General features: G+C 36.2%; 1 protein-coding gene across 2 annotated transcripts; it reads left to right on the top strand.

The window, feature by feature from the left end:
* Positions 1–1,577: 1,577 nt before the first annotated feature.
* LOC138716542 (zinc finger protein OZF-like) lies at positions 1,578–14,499 on the top strand. 2 transcript variants are annotated; one of them, XM_069849698.1, is made up of 5 exons: positions 1,578–1,641; positions 4,317–4,412; positions 7,382–7,519; positions 8,383–8,465; positions 12,363–14,499. In XM_069849698.1, the coding sequence occupies exons 2-5, from the start codon at positions 4,317–4,319 to the stop codon at positions 13,192–13,194; spliced, it is 1,149 nt and encodes a 382-aa protein (XP_069705799.1). In that variant the 5' UTR covers positions 1,578–1,641; the 3' UTR covers positions 13,195–14,499. The 2 variants fall into 2 exon arrangements, with proteins under 2 accessions (XP_069705799.1, XP_069705800.1); XM_069849699.1 differs by lacking the exon at positions 1,578–1,641 and adding an exon at positions 1,650–1,810.
* The last annotated feature ends 3,100 nt before the right edge of the window (positions 14,500–17,599 follow it).

The following is a 17,599-nucleotide window of genomic DNA, read 5'->3' as shown; positions in this document are numbered from 1 at the left end:
TACCGATCCAATTTTTCCTTCTATATCCACAGACCTCAAAGTGGGCTGACAACCGTCAAGCAACCAACATTGAGTGCACACTAACTCTGTGTCCCGGGTTCGCTATCCGGCCCCGGAACAATTTTTCCTTCGAAATTATTCAAATTAACTTTACAGGGAGGTATTCCTGAAAGCTTGATTTGCATAATACACGTCACTGTACGTAACAGAAAACCACAATTTAAGTCACACAGAGTTAGTGTGCACTCAATTTTGGTTGCTTGACGGTTATCAGCCCACTTTGAAGTCTGTGGATATAGAAGGAAAAATTGGATCGGTGTCGGGTAGAGTTCCCGGGTAGCTCAGTTGGGAGAACGTTGGTACGTTTAACCAAAGGTCCCGGGTTCGATACCCGCCCCCGGAACAATTTTTCCCTCGAAATTATTCAAAATAGAAGTTTGTCTCTTCGGGCTCTTGTCCATAAAGTGGGCTCCACTGATAAGTATGGTACAGATGTAATACTGATCCAGCAACTAGTTTTTATCTTTAATTTTGTTCATACCAACTTTTAAAATGTCCTTTTTTTCAGCAATGTCCTCTTATTTTAGATTCCATGTCCTCCTATAGATTTTCTTCTCATGGTAACCCTATTTCTAGGTATCACTTGATAGGTTCAGACGTGTCTTCAGAGAGTTGACTAAACAACATGTTAATAATGTCAAAACAAGTGCTTATACAAATTTTGGCTACTCGAGCGCAATTATGGGGGATCCAAGAAAGTAAGTTTGCCGTTCCGTTAAGTGGACGCCTACCTTTACACTGCATTGTGCTTATCACTCCTATTCTTGTGAATAACTAGGTAGACGAACGGCCGCACTCTTGTACAAGTGCAGTACGCCACACTGTGAACTTAACCCGGACTATTGTATGAATGATGATGGTATGTGAATTAATATGGCAAAAATCAGTCCGAGGTCCAACTCCGAAAACTACCCAGCAATTCTGCTTCAATTGGTAGTGACCATTAAGTTACTCCATTGCGGTGGACTATATTGCAATTTAGTAGCACTTCAAGTTTCTCATGACTGCAGCTCTCTCTCTGTCATGGCGCATCCCGAATCTCATATTAAATTTCACTAAAATTTCATATTGAACATTGTTTCTTGAAAAGTTTTTCTACGCCAATTAGTTGATAAATCTCAATTTCTTTATCACTACAGAATGCATTCTTTTAAGTTTTTAATTACTAAATTTTATTTTTTTATTTTACAAAACGCAACTTAGCCAATCTTGAGATCTAAAATTTATCTACATCAAGAATAAGGTTAGAATTTGTTACAAAATTTATAAATAAATGACAATTATTGAATTAATTTGTAGTATCACGGCCTTGAATCTGTTATTTTTTTCTTCACCTACAAATTTACAAAAGTATCTATCTTTGTGAAACACAAAAATTAGTAAATTTGTAACTTTTCTCGCCTGTAATTTGTAATTTGTACTTTCGTGAAATAGGATCCAGAAACCTTAACCTCAATATTTAGCTGGAAACATCCGATTTGACGACATTTTTCTAGCTTCTCATTCACGGCAGAATTGATCTGTGTGCCTGGTTGGTAGCTCAGTATTCGTTTCGTAGAAGTGCAACAAATTGTGTGAGAAGTATGTTGGCATATTTGCTTGTTTTTAAACTTATACAAGTGGACATAGGTTTTTTTAAATTTCCTTCCGTTCATAAAATTCTTGATGGATATGTGTGTAGAAGTACGAATTCCAACGCTTTCTGAAGTCGAAATTGCGATAGAAAGCCTAAAAAATTACAACTCTCCAGGTGTCGATCAAATTCCTGCAGAATTAGTACAAGAAGGTGGAAACGCATTATCTATCGAAATTTACAAGCTTGTACTTGCTATTTGGGAAAAGAAAATTGTACCAGAACAGTGGAAGGAGTCCATAATTATACTTATCTTTAAGAAGGGGGACAAGACTAACTGTAGTAACTTTCGAGGAATATCACTTTTATTGATGTGATACAAAATTTCGTCCAATATTCTTTTGAGAAGATTAACTCCTTATTTAGATGAAATTATTGGAGATCTTCAATATGGTTTTAGGCTAATAGATCTTCTGTTGATAAGATTTTTTGTATTCGATAGATAACTTATTGCAGAAAAATTGGTAATATAAGGACACAGTACATCAGTTCTTCATAGGTTTCAAAAGGCATATGACTCGGTTAAGAAAGAAGTATTATATAATAGTCCTATTGAATTTGGTATTCCCAAGAAAGTAATTCGAATAATTATTCAAATGTATCTCAGTGAAACTTACAGCGGAGTCCATATAGATCTGTTTCTATCTGATGATTTTTCCTATTCACTGCGTGCTAAAGCAAGGAGGTGCACTATTACCTTTACTTTTTAACTTTGCTCTAAAATATGCCACTAGGAATTGAACAGGTTACATCAGCTGCTTTTTTTATGCGGATGTTGTGAATATGTTAGGAGAAAATCCACAAACTATTAGGGAAAACATGGCAATTTTACTTAAAGCCAGTAATGAGATAGGTTTCAAAGTAAACCTCGAAAAAACAAACTATATGATTGCCTTGTGACCAGAACAATACGAAATGGAAATATAAAAACTGCAAATTTATCCTTTTGAAAAGGTGGAAAAATTCAAATATCTTGGTGCAACAGTAACAGATATAAATCGTCCACAAGAGCATCACGACAGAAAGAAATTTTACTTACTCGATTGAGGATTGGCAACTGTCGTCTGACACATGGCCACCTTCTACATAGCGAGCCTCAACTGGAATGTGATATATGCCATGTACCAATTACGGTCGAACATATTTTATTGCATTACAAGAAATATGACCTTGTCCGTCGACAATATGCAATTCGGCCGACTCTACGTGACGCTCTTGGAAATTATTGACTTGACAGGGTGATTTAGTTTTTGTTGACCCGTTTTGCTAATCCTCCAGACCCTTTATATCCGGAGGTTTTATTTCCTGTTTTATATTTGTTTTTTACATACTTGCCATTTCGAATCTTCAGTTACATCCGACTATTTTATAAAAATTCTATTGTTTTCAAACTCGCCATATAGTTCATTTCTGGTATTATTTTGTTTTAATATTTTATTGTTTATGTTTAAACACTACCTAGGGTCTGAGAAGTGCTCATTTTTTTTATTTTTTACGAATCACCTTGTTGTTAATGCATCTGTACCACGTTTGTAATCTGACAACATTTTTTAGTTAGTGTTAGCATTCAGCTTATTGTATTGTTTGTGGTTTTGTTTTTGGAGTATTTTAGATAAGGGCGCAAATACACATAGTACCTGATGCTCCCTTTTTAAACCCCACTAGGTAACTAACAGATATAAATGTTACTCGGGAGGGAATTAAACACAGAATAAATATGGGAAATTCCTGTTATTATTCGGTTCAGAAGCTTTTATCATCCAGTCTGCTCTCGAAAAAGCTGAAAGTAGGAATTTATAAAACAGTTAGCCTATATTACCGGTTGTTCTGTATGGTTGTGAAACTTCGACTTTCACTTTGAGAGAGGAACGGAAGTTAAACGTGTTCGAAAATAATGTGCATAAGAAAATATTTGGGGCTAAGAGTGATGAATTTACTGTAGAATGGAGAAAATTAGACAATGCAGAACTATATACATTGTATTCTTCACATAACATAATGAGGAACATTACATCCAGACGTTCGAGATGGGTAGAGCATGTAGCACATATGGGTGAACCTAGAGATGCATATAGGGTGTTAGTTGGAATATTGGAGGGGAAGACCTTTGGGGAGGCCAAGGCGTAGATGGGAGGATAATATTAAAATGTATTTGAGGGAGGTGGGATATGATGGTAGAGACTGGATTAATCTTGCTCAGGATAAGGACCGATGGTGGGGTTATGTGAGGGCAGCAATGAACCTGCAGGTTCCTTAAAACAAATTTGTAAGTAAGTAAGTAAGTGAGTAACTTGATTTGTCCGGCTGATGTCTCTCTTTCTTTTAATGAAATAAAGAAATGGTTCATGACGTAACTTTCTTCCTACTCAAATTTCATGTTTCCACAATAATCGTGGTGTGTGAGAGAAAGTACAGTACACTGTTCCTAGGAAATTATTTAGTGTCTATATAGGAAATCAAATAGTGCATCTTCCGTTATAATGGTACTAAATATGTTTGTTCTTGTGTGAGTCCTTAGTTTCGGACATGCTTAGAAGTTGAAGATAAAGTAGGTCATAAGAACTTGTAGTAAGTGTTTCTCCACACCTCACTGTCAATTACATAACCTCTTCTTTCATTTAAGATGGATTTGATCAAGATAGAGCCTGTGGTTGACCCATTGGACTTACAACAGCATGATAACACATACAAAATAGAAGAGAATACGACTTTAACAGAGGTAAATTTAAAAGTCTTACTATGTATTTTGTTTGTTTGTCTAAGAGTGCCAGAAAATCATAGATTTCACACTTCGTATTCACTAGAAAAAACTAGAGTTCCACGCCATAAGTATGTGAAACAAGGTACCATGATTTGAAATACCGATATGATATGCACCTTGTAAAGTTTCCATTCATTCATTCATTCATTCATTCATTCATTCATTCATTCATTCATTCATTCATTCCACACCTGTGGAGTAACGGTTAGCGCGTCTGGCCGCGAAACCAAGTGGCCCTGGTTCGATTCCCGGTCGGGACAAGTTACCTGTTTGAGGTTTTTTCCGGGGTTTTCCCTCAACCCAAAATGAGCAAATGCTGGGTAACTTTCTGGACCCCAGACTCATTTCACTGGCATTATCGCCTTCATGTCATTCAGACGTAAATAACCTAAGCTATTGATAAAGCGTCGTAAAATAACCTAAAAAAAATCATTTATTCATTCGTTCGTTCGTTCATTCATTCTTTCCCAAATACAGATACTTAACTGATATCTACCTGTGCCACGAACTTTTGTCTCGTTCAGCGTTTCTTCCAAGTGCATCGTTCAGTATACCCAGGTCTTTTTAACCTTGCACCTGACTGTTTTGCGTAATGTTGGCAGCGAGAGATGCGATCTTGCCACAATCACCACTCACTACACAACAGTTGACTTAACTTATGCGGAGTTTGCTGTTCTTCTCCGTTAACTCAAATGGTAATTAATATATAACTTTGTTCTTTATTGCTGTCCTGTTAGAGAGAGGTCTATTTTTTATGCTCGGTGTACTGTTTCACATTATCTGCAGGAATGAAGAGATGCCCGTATATACGGACAAATTCCTTCTCCTATTTGTATAATTTACTAGTCATTCACAGTTCTCCGGTCTGTCTTCTTACTAGATACGCTTTAGTAACCATTTTTTTAATGACATTTCACAGCGGCACTACAAATTATTTATAACTTGATAACATTAACACGAATTACGCACGTGTTTAGTAACACTATGCGACAGCATCAGTCATCAACGTCCTTGCAGGTATTAGGCCTAGTGGCCTGTTACAGTCTCCATCCATCTTTTCAGGGGGCTTCCCAAAGATCGTCTTCCATGTGGTATATAGCGGAGAATTTGTCTTGGGAGTCTGGAACGGTCCATTCTATTGACATGATTAAGCCATTTTTGCCTATAGTGTTGAGATGTTCATAAATAGGTGTAATTTTCAATTCTTTTGTAATTAGTTCACTCCTTTTGTGGTCAAGCAAGCTGTAGCCGGCAGTCCTCCTTAGAAATCTCATTTCCGCAGTTGTTAGGCGTTGAACATCTGAGTTTCGGACAGTCCAGGCCTCACTACCATACATGAAGACAGGTCTTGTTAAAACTTTATACGCTTTTAACCTGGTACGTTTTTGGGTTTTCGTGGTTGTGAAAATCTGGTTGGTGGTTCTTAAGGCTCCATTAAAATGTTGAATATTTTCAGATATATTAGTAACAGGTAAATATGTCAAATTATAACCTTAATATTTAAATGAGTTTACCTGTTCTAACGTATGGGTTCCAATCCAAATTTTACTCCTAACTGGCTGTTTACCTTGGAACGCCATAATTTTTTATTTGTTTGGGGAAATTTTCATATTGAAATTTTGTGCTATTATATTCAGGTGCTGTATTGAGTATTGCAGCTCGTCTTCATTTGTAGCAAAAAAGAACCTGATAGTCTGTATATAATAATGTAGGTATCTAGAGTACAATTTCGGAAGAGCGGGATGTTTCCATGAATTGTTAGTCACCAATGTCTGATGATGGAGTTGATGTATATATTGAATAAAAGTAGCAACTGATAACACAGCAGTGCTCCACATAGCAACAATAGCAGCTGATAGAAAATGCCACGTTCTGATTTGATCAGAAGACTATGGGACAGCGTTATTTAACTATTTCATAGAAAGGATTAGCAACGCTAATAACAACTGTCAAGTTTAAGGTTACAAGGGTCTTGGTATAGGCAGTTTCTTCTTAGCCAGTGACCTAGCCAATTTCTTTCTCTCTTGTTCACCGCTGTGGAGTAATGGTTAGCACGTCTAGTCATGAAACGAGCGGGCCCGGGTTCAAATCCTGGTTGAGGTTTTTTCCAGGGTTTTTCCTCAACCCAATAAGAGCAAATGCTGGGTAACTTTTGGTGTTGGACCCTGGACTCATTTCGCTGGCATTATTACCTTCATCTCATTCAGACGCTATATAACCATAGCAGTTGAAAAGCGTCGTAAAATAACAGAAAAAATCTTTCTCTCTTCCTGATCAGTTTCACAATTATTCTTTCTTCACCCATCCTTTCTAATACTGCTTCATTTGTTTTTATTTTTTGTTTGTCCATTGCACGTGCTCTATTCTACATTATATACACGTTTCAAATATGTTTCTAGTCGTTTGTATTCACTTTTTCGTAATGTCCATGTTTCTGCCCCATACAGTGCCACACTCCATACAAAACACTTCACTATTATTTTCCGTAGTTATTTTTCTAGCGGTCTGCAGGATGGTTATGAAAGTCAAGACTATTGCATGTTATAAGTTTAAGTACTATGTGCAGGTTTTTTTAGATGATTCATAGTTCTGTTTTTTGTCTTACCTGCGATACATGATAAAATATGAAGTTCCAAACAAAATTTGCACTCACTATGTAACGTATAATATAAATCGATCTCATTTACAAGTATTAAATTATGTTAATGGTTTAAGGTGGAATGCCTGGCTTATTATCAGCGATTTCTTGTAGCTTTTAAGGACAAATTCACATTCTACTTTCAATTATTTTGTGTAATTTGTCACCTGTGTTGACAGTATTAGCCACGGACTGCCACCCAGGATCAAAATGATGGCTGTTGCACATGAAGTGAACTTTAAACTTGATAAATTAAATTACTGATTTTTTATGTCTTTATATTCTGTAGGAAGAGAAGTTATTGGATCTGCAGGCAATGGGCATTAAGACAGAATGCTTGGACCACACGTATGATCTCAAATCAGAGATAAAAAATGAGGCTAGTTCAGAGCCTCTGACCATCCCTACAGTGAAGTGTGAAGTGGAGGTGAGGGTTTCACTATCTCTATATGCGAGTAGATGTACCGGCTGTGTGCTTGAGTACAGTGCAATTATTTAGTCCTGACAGTCGCCGGCAATGTGTGTCTGGGTTGGGCGAGTCCATTAAGTTACGCCAAGGGATGTTCAGGTTAGTCTGTCACCTGCAGTCAGAGCAATCGGATGGCACGCATGCGGTATAGCATTGTGTTTCCAGTATAGTTAAGCTTACTGCATTCCTTTACCAACCACTTGCACTTATCTCTACTCCGGAACTCTTACCACTACTTGTATTACTTCCCCTCTTTCGCGTTGCTGAGCTCTCAGGTCCAAATAATCGGTCTGTAGATTATACCATTAACATTACCGAGATAGTGCTAATTTTTTTTATCTTTTTTGCAATATTATCTCCATTTAAGCAACTTCCATTTTAGATTTGAAATAAAGTAATACAGTAGAACTTCATTAATACGTTTCTGTCTTATATGTTTTATACACTTAAATATTTTTTTCTGAAGTCCCGGAAAAATTTCTATAGTGTCCATGTTAATTTATTTCAGTTGTATGATTTTCGTTCCTATGTTTTTCTCATACGATCATATTTCACACCCGAGGTGTTGCAAAACTTAATTTATACATTATGATTCAATTTTGATCGAAATGAGATTTCGATTTAGGATGTGGGCTTGTCCAAAGACATTTTGGATTTTCCCTTTCAGTGTGCCCTACTTGATGCGACAGACTCACTTTCAGCGTCTGCTGCTCTCGAGTCATTGACCTCTTTTGGGTGGCCATCCCAAAGTCAATTACATTTGTTTTATTTCGCCTTCAAGTGTGTTTCGGTTATTCGACTACGTAATATATTCATTTCAGGAAATATTTTGTGTTGAACCTACAGAGAAGGAAGAGATAAATCTGGAAGAAGCTGCTGAGGAGGATGAAGTCTTAACTGGAAGGTAAGTGTAGTGTCTATCTCCCCAATTTTCATTTCATGCACGTCTTTTTAAAATGATGATTGGCATTAATCAGTAAATCTGAGAAAGATTTGTAACTGAAAGGATCAATTGCTATAAGTTTATGTATAGCATCTTTTTCTTTTTGACAAATAAAGCATTATAAAATGGACATTATGTCTTTTTTCTTTTTGACAATTAATGCATCATAAAATGGACATTATGTCTTTTTTCTTTTTGACAATTAATGCATCATAAAATGGACATTATGTCTTTTTTTTTTTTTTACAATTAATGCATTATAAAATGTACATTGTCTTTTTTCTTTTTGACAATTAATGCATCATAAAATGGACATTATGTCTTTTTTTCTTTTTGACCATTAATGCATCATAAAATGGATATTGTCGTTTTTCTTTTTCATAATTAATGCACCATAAAATGGACATTATGTCTTTTTCTTTTTGACAATTAATGCATCATAAAATGGACATTATGTCTTTTTTTTGACAATTAATGGATCATGAAATGGACATTATGTTTTTCTCTTTTTGACAATTAATGCATCATAAAATGGACATTGTGTCTTTTTTTTGACAATTAATGCATCATAAAATGGACATTATGTCTTTTTTTGACAATTAATGCATCATAAAATGGACATTGTGTCTTTTCTCTTTTTGATAATTAATGCATCATAAAATGGACCAAAGCCACCGGCGTGGCTCAGTCGGTTAAGGCGCTTGCCTGCCGGTCTGAAGTTGCGTTCGGGCGCGGGTTCGATCCCCGCTTGGGCTGATTACCTGGTTGGGTTTTTTCCGAGGTTTTCCCCAACTGTAATGTGAATGCAAGGTAATCTATGGCGAATCCTCGGCCTCATTTCGCCAAATACCATCTCGCTATCACCAATCTCATCGACGCTAAATAACCTAGTAGTTGATACAGCGTCGTTAAATAACCAACTAAAATAAAAAAAAAATAAAATGGACCAAGTCTTTTTCTTTTTGACAATTAATGCATAATATCGTCGTTGTTCCTGCAATAACTCCTATGTGCAAAATATAAAATTGTTCAGTAGGAAGAAAAACACATTTCTTCATTCTATGGCAGTAGTACATAGTTGCTTTGTTAATGCATTTCCTTACAAACACTTTTCATGCAAAGATTTTCAAAATTTTCAATACACTGTCTTCAGTAGTACGTATTTACGGTATATTAGATTTACGAAAACATTCTTTCAGTACCTGTAAGGCTACTAAATAAATAGGCCTATATCTGAAAATTTCACTTTTCTATTAAAATATATATATTTCTTTTCAATAAACAAACAAACTTGTAAAAATGAGCATTAAGATTAAAACTTACTTTCTTATAATGCACTTATACTTCTCAGACAAATCTAAAAATTAACATGGATACAGTTTTAATAAGTTCTCTTTCCTTCATCTATTGTATCAGTGCTGGCCATCCCTGTATATACTGTAGCTCGATCATGCTGCATATACCACCTCTTTCGTCTGTCTCTTTCCTTTCTGCTGTAAAGTGCTCAGGCTCTCCTAAACTCTAAAGCGCGCGCTTGCTCCTGTGGGCATAAATTGACATGACTGTTGTAAGATATGGAAGTACATACTTCCCTTATAGCGAAATAATATTAAGAAATTCTGAAGAAATCCCACAAGCATACTAAAATTAGCTGTCACTTTGCCTAAATTGGTGATATTGCCATGGCTCTATATCAAGCCATCTACACATCGTTTTTTTGATTAGGTTATTTTACAATGCTTTTCGACTGCTATGGTTATCTAGCGTCTGAATGAGATGAAAGTGATAATGTTCACGAAAAGAGTCAGGGTTCGCCGCGGAAAGTTACTCAACATTTGCTCTTCATTGGTTGAGGGAAAAAATTCAACCAGGATTTGAACTCGGACCCGCTCATTGCACGGTCAGCCATGCTAACCCCTACTCCACAGCGGGGGGTCTTACAATCTTCTTATATTCTATGGAACACGAATGAATTAGTGAATATGGAACATCTTAAAAGATGTGCATGTGTAGAGAAATAAGATATCTTGTTACAAAAGCATTGGAGTGCAGGAAGGCCAATGGCCATGTTACAACGCGTGCGCGCACTGCCTCTCCCGCTCTCCCATCCTATATCTCCGTCTCTCTTTCTCTCCTTCCAGTCGATCTGGTTGGCGAGTTGGTATATAAAAGAACTCCTGCGAGACAAAATTCCAGCACATCCGGAGACACTGATATAACCTCTGCAGTTGCGAGCGTCGTTAAATAAAACATAACATTCTTCAAAACATAACATTCTCTCCTTCCCTCTCTCCCCCTCTATCCCTCCCTCCCTCCCTCCCTCCCATTCCTCCTCCCACCTTATCCCCTCCTCTCACCTTTTTCCATCCCTCCCCTATCCGTCTTTCACTCTCTCCCTTTCTCTCTTCGTAATTACTGGTTATTTCATATTGTGTGGCGAAATTGTATAATGTTACTATTTCACAGAAATGCGACACTAAACTGGCTACGTCTTAACGAACGTAGAAAATTTCATTCTCTTGTTCTCCTTTTCCAAGTTCTTCACACCTCTACACCTACCTATCTTGCCTCCCGTTTCTGTTACCTGTCATATATCATAATCTCTTCACACGCATGCAAAATAGCCGCATACTAGCCATACCAACACATAAGACATCATCGTATTCATCATCATACACAATCTCGCTCTCGCGCTTGTGGAATACCCTACCCAATGACATCAGAGACTGTCGGAATTAAGTAGCGTTTAAAAGCAAACTTATTAAGCAATTTTTTATTCCATAGAGTAGGTTTAATTTGTACTTAATCAATAAAAAAAATGTTTCTCTCTTCTTAACTTTTACAATAAACTGTCTAGCTTTTATTAATCAGTTAATCTTTTAGTACTTCGATTTTTATTGTATTTGTAAATTTAATATCAATTGTAATTATAATTGTAATTGTATTCTTAATATTGTAGTTGTAATCCCCTGGTAGATCGCCTTATCTCTACCAGGTTAAAAAAATTATTTGATTTCACATCTGGAGGTTACATTGTTTAGTGTATGATTTTAACCAACTTGACATTCGGACCTTTTACATCCGTGCATTTTATAAATGCGCCAGATAATTTGTTTTGTTGTTTCTTTTTAAATACTACTTAGGGTCTGAGAACTTCTCACTTTTATGGTTTTTATGCTTCACCTTGTTGAAACTGCATTTGTTTGCCTCGTTTTAACCGTGACAACGCTTTTTAGTTCTTTTAAGCATTCTGATTATTGTATTGTGTTCGTGTTTAGTGAGTGATTTTAGATAGGGGCGCAAATAGCCATAGTAGCTGACGTGCCCTTTTTAAACCCCAGTAACCAAGTCCTTCACACCTCTACATCTACCTACCTTGCCCCCCCATTTCAGTTACCTGTCATCATATCATAATCTCTTCACACGCACGCAAAATAGCCGCATACTAGCCATTCCAACACATAAGACATCATCGTATTCATCATCATACACAATCTCGCTCTCGCGCTTGTGGAATACTCTACCCAGTGACATCAGAGACTGTCGGAATTTAGTAGCGTTCAAAAGCAAACTTATTAAGCATTTTCTTACTGCGTAGAGTAGGTTTAATTTTTCCTTAATTAATAAAAAAAATGTTTCTCTTTTCTTAACTTTTACAATAAACTGTCTACCCTTTATTAATCAGTTAATCCTTTAGTACTTTGATTTTTATTGTATTTGTAAATTTAATATTAATTGTAATTATAATTGTAATTGTATTCTTAATATTGTAGTTGTAATCCCCTGGTAGAGGGGAAGAGAAGGCCTGATGGCCTTAACTGTACCAGGTTAAATAAATAAATAAATATTTGATTTTAGCATTGGAGATAGCAGACATTACACTGGATTGAACCCTTTCGAATGCGATGTTTGTGGAAAAGTCTTGTGCAGCTCTTCAAGTCTCAAGACACATTCACGGATACATACTGGAGAAAAACCTTTTAAATGCAACGCTTGTGGAAAATGCTTTTCCGAATCGGGTACTTTGAAACAACACGAACGTACACACACTGGATTGAAGCCTTTCAAATGTGAAGATTGTGGAAAATCTTTCTCGCATCCGTGGAGTTTCGATACACACAAACGGATGCACACCGGAGTAAAACCTTATAAGTGCAATGAATGTGGAATGTGTTTTTCTCAGCGCGCTGTTTTAAAAAGGCATGAACTTATTCACTCCGGATTGAGACCTTTCAAATGCGATGTATGCAGAAAATGCTTTCGTTATGCTGCAGACTTGAAAGTTCATGTCAGCCGTCACAATGGAGAAAAACCCCGTAAATGTGATGTTTGTGGGAAGAAATTCTTGCTATTGCGAAGTTTGAAGATGCATACTCTTCTACACTCTAGTGAGAAGCCTTTCAAATGCGAAGTTTGCGGAAAAGTGTTTGCACGTTCTTCATATTTAAAGTTGCACACTCGTCGACATTCAGTTGGCAAACAATTCAAATGCGACGTTTGCGGAAAATGTTTTCTGCACCGCGCAAGTTTGACGTTTCATTTAAATAAGCACGGAGCTCAGAAATCTTTCGTGTGCGACGATTGTGGGAAGTGTTTCCCCAATTTAAGTGTCCTGAAACAACATTTACGCGTGCATGCAGGGAAGAAACCTTATCGATGCGATATTTCCAAAAAATGTTTTTCGAAATAGCATTCTTCTGCATACTCTCGTGAGAAACCAATTGTGTGTGAAGTGTGTGGTAAGTGCTTTACAAATTCGTCGAAACTCAGAAGTCGTGAAAATGTGGATAAGAATTAAATAGCGAATTTCGCTGTAATGACTATTACACCTTTTAATTTCCCTGAACGGCTAAAAACAAGTGTTCTCTAGGAAAGGTTAAAATCATTTCGGCTTTGAGTTATTCTCACATTTCGTACGCATTACCGTTAACTGATTCGCTTATCTGTGTTTGTTATAAGTTTGGCCGGTTTGTCCAAGTATTGTTAGAACACTTAACGACTGTTAAACCTTCAACAGTTTGTTAAATACAGTTTTTTTCATTTGTCCTACACCAGTTTGGCTTAACAGATTGTTAACTGTTTGTTAACTTTAAATGTAGGATTTCAGGCCGTTAACTCATTTAATAAACAGTTAAACATATCGGATAACACCACAGCTGTTCAGACAAAAGTTGTGAAAATAATATGTTATGTTTCTCTTTGAGGAATGTTTAGAGGAAGAACCGCTTTCACCAAGCTTCAGTAAATCAGTCCAAATGAAACATTAACTAGTACTGAACATTAAAATATTTACACGAGTACGTTTGTATGTGAGTTGTCTCCGTAGTCTTCAAGCCGACCAGCTATATGTGCCTCGTCGCGCTGGTTACGTTATGGCTCTCTGATGGAGCAGTCAGTAGCGAGGTGGCTTACCATCCCTCTCGGGCTTACCATCGATTCTCGGCGATAACTTTTTTTATTTTATTAACGTAACTAATTTTTATACATGTTATCTTTCGTCATTTTTTTAATTTTATGTAGTGGAACGAATTACTTCGCAACTCTGACTCCACTAGGAAAATTTAAAAAAACTCTTGGGAGGTCATTTTTCTTCCCGAAGTAAAACAAAGATAAACAAACAAATTAAAGAAAAATAAAAGAAATACACATGTGGATCTAATACATTGTCCACATGCCAACGGCGTCTATCACTGCCTGGCATTTTTGGGGCATTGAGTCCACCAGATCGCGGAAATTGTTCTGGTGCTTAGCGAAATCTTCCCAGGTAGCCAGAACTTGATCTCAGAATTGATGTGGATTTTGAGTTGGGATGTCTCGATATTTGTCAATCCTCCTCTTTTTCATGCTTTTGCGTGAACTGTCTTTGAACGTTTATGGTGGTGTGCGTGGGGTGAATATCCTGCTGGAAAATTAAATTTCCATCGCAAAGAAAACGATTATAAATTCCAAGAATCCTGCTCTTTCGCTTCTGTTTTAAAGCCAGTGCAAAACATATCTTATCGCTAGCTATAATATAATTCTAATAAATGAAAGTTAATATACCAATTAAGTTTTGTTATGTTTGAATGCACATTATGTATTAATTTACGAATATTTCTTAGGTATGTAGTTATAGTAATCACTTTCATGTCTTAAAATAAAACTCAGTTGTATCTTACCTAGTTGACTAGTTTCAGTATTGTCTAGGCCGTTTTTATGATATTCTAACAAATGATCAGTTTCTTCTAAAATTTTGAGTACTGGTACTATGATCTTCGTGACGCGGTATCTTTTGTGAATTTTTGTGTCATTCAAATTTTCAAAGTGACCTTTTTTTAAATGGTTAACATTATCTCCATTTGACTCTTAATTTTCGAGCAGTTCCAGATGTAACAATTCTGCGTCGAAACGTTCCGCCACTTTATATTGCAACTAATGAATAATTAAAAATTTAAAGACAGAAATTTCTATCACTATATTTAATGAAGTTTTACTGGTTCATTAGGCTAAAGATGCTTGGTGAGATATAAAAATGATTTATTGAACCAGTAAATAAATTAATGAAGCTTTGTGAAACCAGCCATAAGACTGGTAATATATAATTTAAAAGATATTTTGGAATATTAATATAGGGAAGATAATGTTTATAAGTCAACTGATTATCATACTGACGCTTATTTCGACGCTGAGCTATTATCCAGTTAATATTGAGGAAATATGCGATCTCAACGTGGCAAGAAATTGAAGTCAGATTTGAATATCCTACAAACAGAAATACGCCCCTTGTTCCAATTCACCAGCTACTATTAACTCTAGATTCTATGTTACTGGCTCTTCAACTATAGCCGATGTCAATAGTACTTCAAAATACGCAGTGAGTAAATAATGAAATGTTTCAGCAACAATTGCTTCTTTAGGACGAAATTACATATAATTTATATATGGACCTGAATTAGAGAATTTTATATGATACGGAATTCTCCTCGGGGTTTTGTGTACAGTTGACTACACACACATTTGTGTAATTATTGTCACCTGGTGATCATAATGCTGAGATTTTTCTAAGCAGAAATTCATATTTAGCATTATATAATATAACCATACTTATAATAATAATAATTATTATTCAACAGTAGTCAATGCAACTTTCATTTATCAACTTTTTTGTACTGTATGAATCATGGCTACTGTAACAGGTTATGATTTTATACATGTTTCATGTTTCTTATATATGCAAAATCATTACCAACTGCTGTTGAGTAGTTAGAATAGTATTAACGACAGTTAAAGTTAAGTGTTGGTTATTTTAAACAAATTATGTTGAAAAAAATGCAAAACATCTTAACAAAACGTTAAAAATAAACCAGCTGTTAATTTAACATTTGTTAAGCCAAATTAAACATTACTTGGATAAACTGGCCAATTATGTTGGTTTTTGACAGTTTGGTAGATTGTTTTATGACGCTTTATCAATATCTTAGGTTATTTAGCGTCTGAATGTTATGAAGGTGATACTGTCGGTGAAATGAATCCGGGGTCTAGCACCGAAAGTTACCCAGCATTTGCCCGTATTGGGTTGAGAGAAAACTCCGGAAAAAACATAACCAGGTAACTTGCCCCGACCGGGAATCGAAACCATGCCACATGGTTTCTCGGCCAGACGCGCTAGCCGTTATTCCACAGGTGTGGACTTGATGGTTCAAGAATAAAATAGAAGGGCTATGGTGAAGGTATCTTGTGGGACAGTCTGGACTTGCCGTTTGCTACTCTATAAGGCCCGTAACACACTTGAAGAGTTTTCGCTAGCGAGAAATGTGTTGCGAGAAAGAGGCGAAGAGCCTTCCTCCACACACTTGGCGAGTTCTCGTTATCACAGATCACACCTCGCTATGATCATCTATGCACTGCCTTCATGCAGAAAGCATTTTTCTGATTATAGTAATGACTTGGGGAAAATATTATAGGTTATGTATTTACGTATATTGTCGTACTTAAGTATATAACCAGTAAGTATATTGTCGTACTTTACAAATTACGTACGAACCCTATGTTGAATCTGAGTATTGAGATGATGAGGAAATAGAGTCATATGAACGTAATGTATTTTTTTAATGAAAAGAAAAAGTAGGCCTAAAATTTAAGCCAGAAATATCTGAAAATCCCATTGTATCTTACGAAAATAAGGGCGAGTTTTGGACACTGGTTTCGATTTGAATGATGATACGTTTAGGCATTATTTGAGGTTCAATGGACCACAGTTCTTTTTTTTTTTTTGCCATTCATGATATGATAGAGAATTCTTTGCTATATTCTGATTAAAATTAGGTAAACTGTTAAGACATATAGATACATTTTTTGAAATGTTTAAGCAATACTATTAAATCTCATCAAAATAAAATATACCCCTATTTATTTTCAGATAATGTGATATTTGTCTCCAGATTTCTTCTTTAAGTTTCGTGTTTTTATAGTTTTCATCCCGTGTATCATATAAATAGGCCTACGGGTGACATCGTACAAGTTCGATAAGTTTCTGACTGCAATTATCAGCCATCTTTCCTCATTTTCAAATAAAAACAATACAATTCTTCGCCACCTGTGATATCTTTTTCTACAATCAATCGTCATAAGGAGTATAAATGTCAAACATCTTTGATAAATGTGTCAAGAAAATTCGCTGAGCTACCAATTCCAGCGAGAAACTCGCGCGAGGTTTTTGCCTCGAGCGAGAATCTCTTCCAGTGTGTGGACGTCCATTTGAATCAATGTCATCAATTTTTTTATTTTCTCGCAACACATTTCTCGCTGGCGAAAACTCTGCAAGTGTGTTACGGGACTTAGAGTGTTGCTGTTGTCGTTTGTTCCTGTTATCGTTGGCGCCTGCCTTCTGATTCTCCTGCTTGTAGGTATCTCTTTCCACGGCTCTTCTCCCTCTGTCTTAGGTTTCCCTTGGTCGTTTGCTTCTTGTTCCGTAGTCAAGTCAGTTGAGAGTTCTTTTGTCTTGTCTTTATATTCGCCCCAGGATCCTCCCTTTGAGGCTCTTCGTTCATTTTTCCAACCTGTGATTGTTTCTCCTTGAAGCAAGTAAAGCGATCAGTTTTGAAGTAAATCCCGAA

Source organism: Periplaneta americana, chromosome 16 (assembly GCF_040183065.1).
Source record: "Periplaneta americana isolate PAMFEO1 chromosome 16, P.americana_PAMFEO1_priV1, whole genome shotgun sequence".
Lineage (NCBI taxonomy): Eukaryota > Metazoa > Arthropoda > Insecta > Blattodea > Blattidae > Periplaneta > Periplaneta americana.
Note: the sequence above shows the minus strand (reverse complement) of the source record. Positions and strands in the feature narration are given on the sequence as shown.

Coding starts and splice junctions, on each gene's coding strand:
- LOC138716542 (XM_069849698.1), top strand. CDS start 4,317: ATGGATTTGATCAAGATAGAGCCTGTGGTTGACCCATTGGACTTACAA. Junction 7,520..8,382: donor CAGTGAAGTGTGAAGTGGAG/GTGAGGGTTTCA, acceptor TATTCATTTCAG/GAAATATTTTGTGTTGAACC. Junction 8,466..12,362: donor GATGAAGTCTTAACTGGAAG/GTAAGTGTAGTG, acceptor ATTTGATTTTAG/CATTGGAGATAGCAGACATT.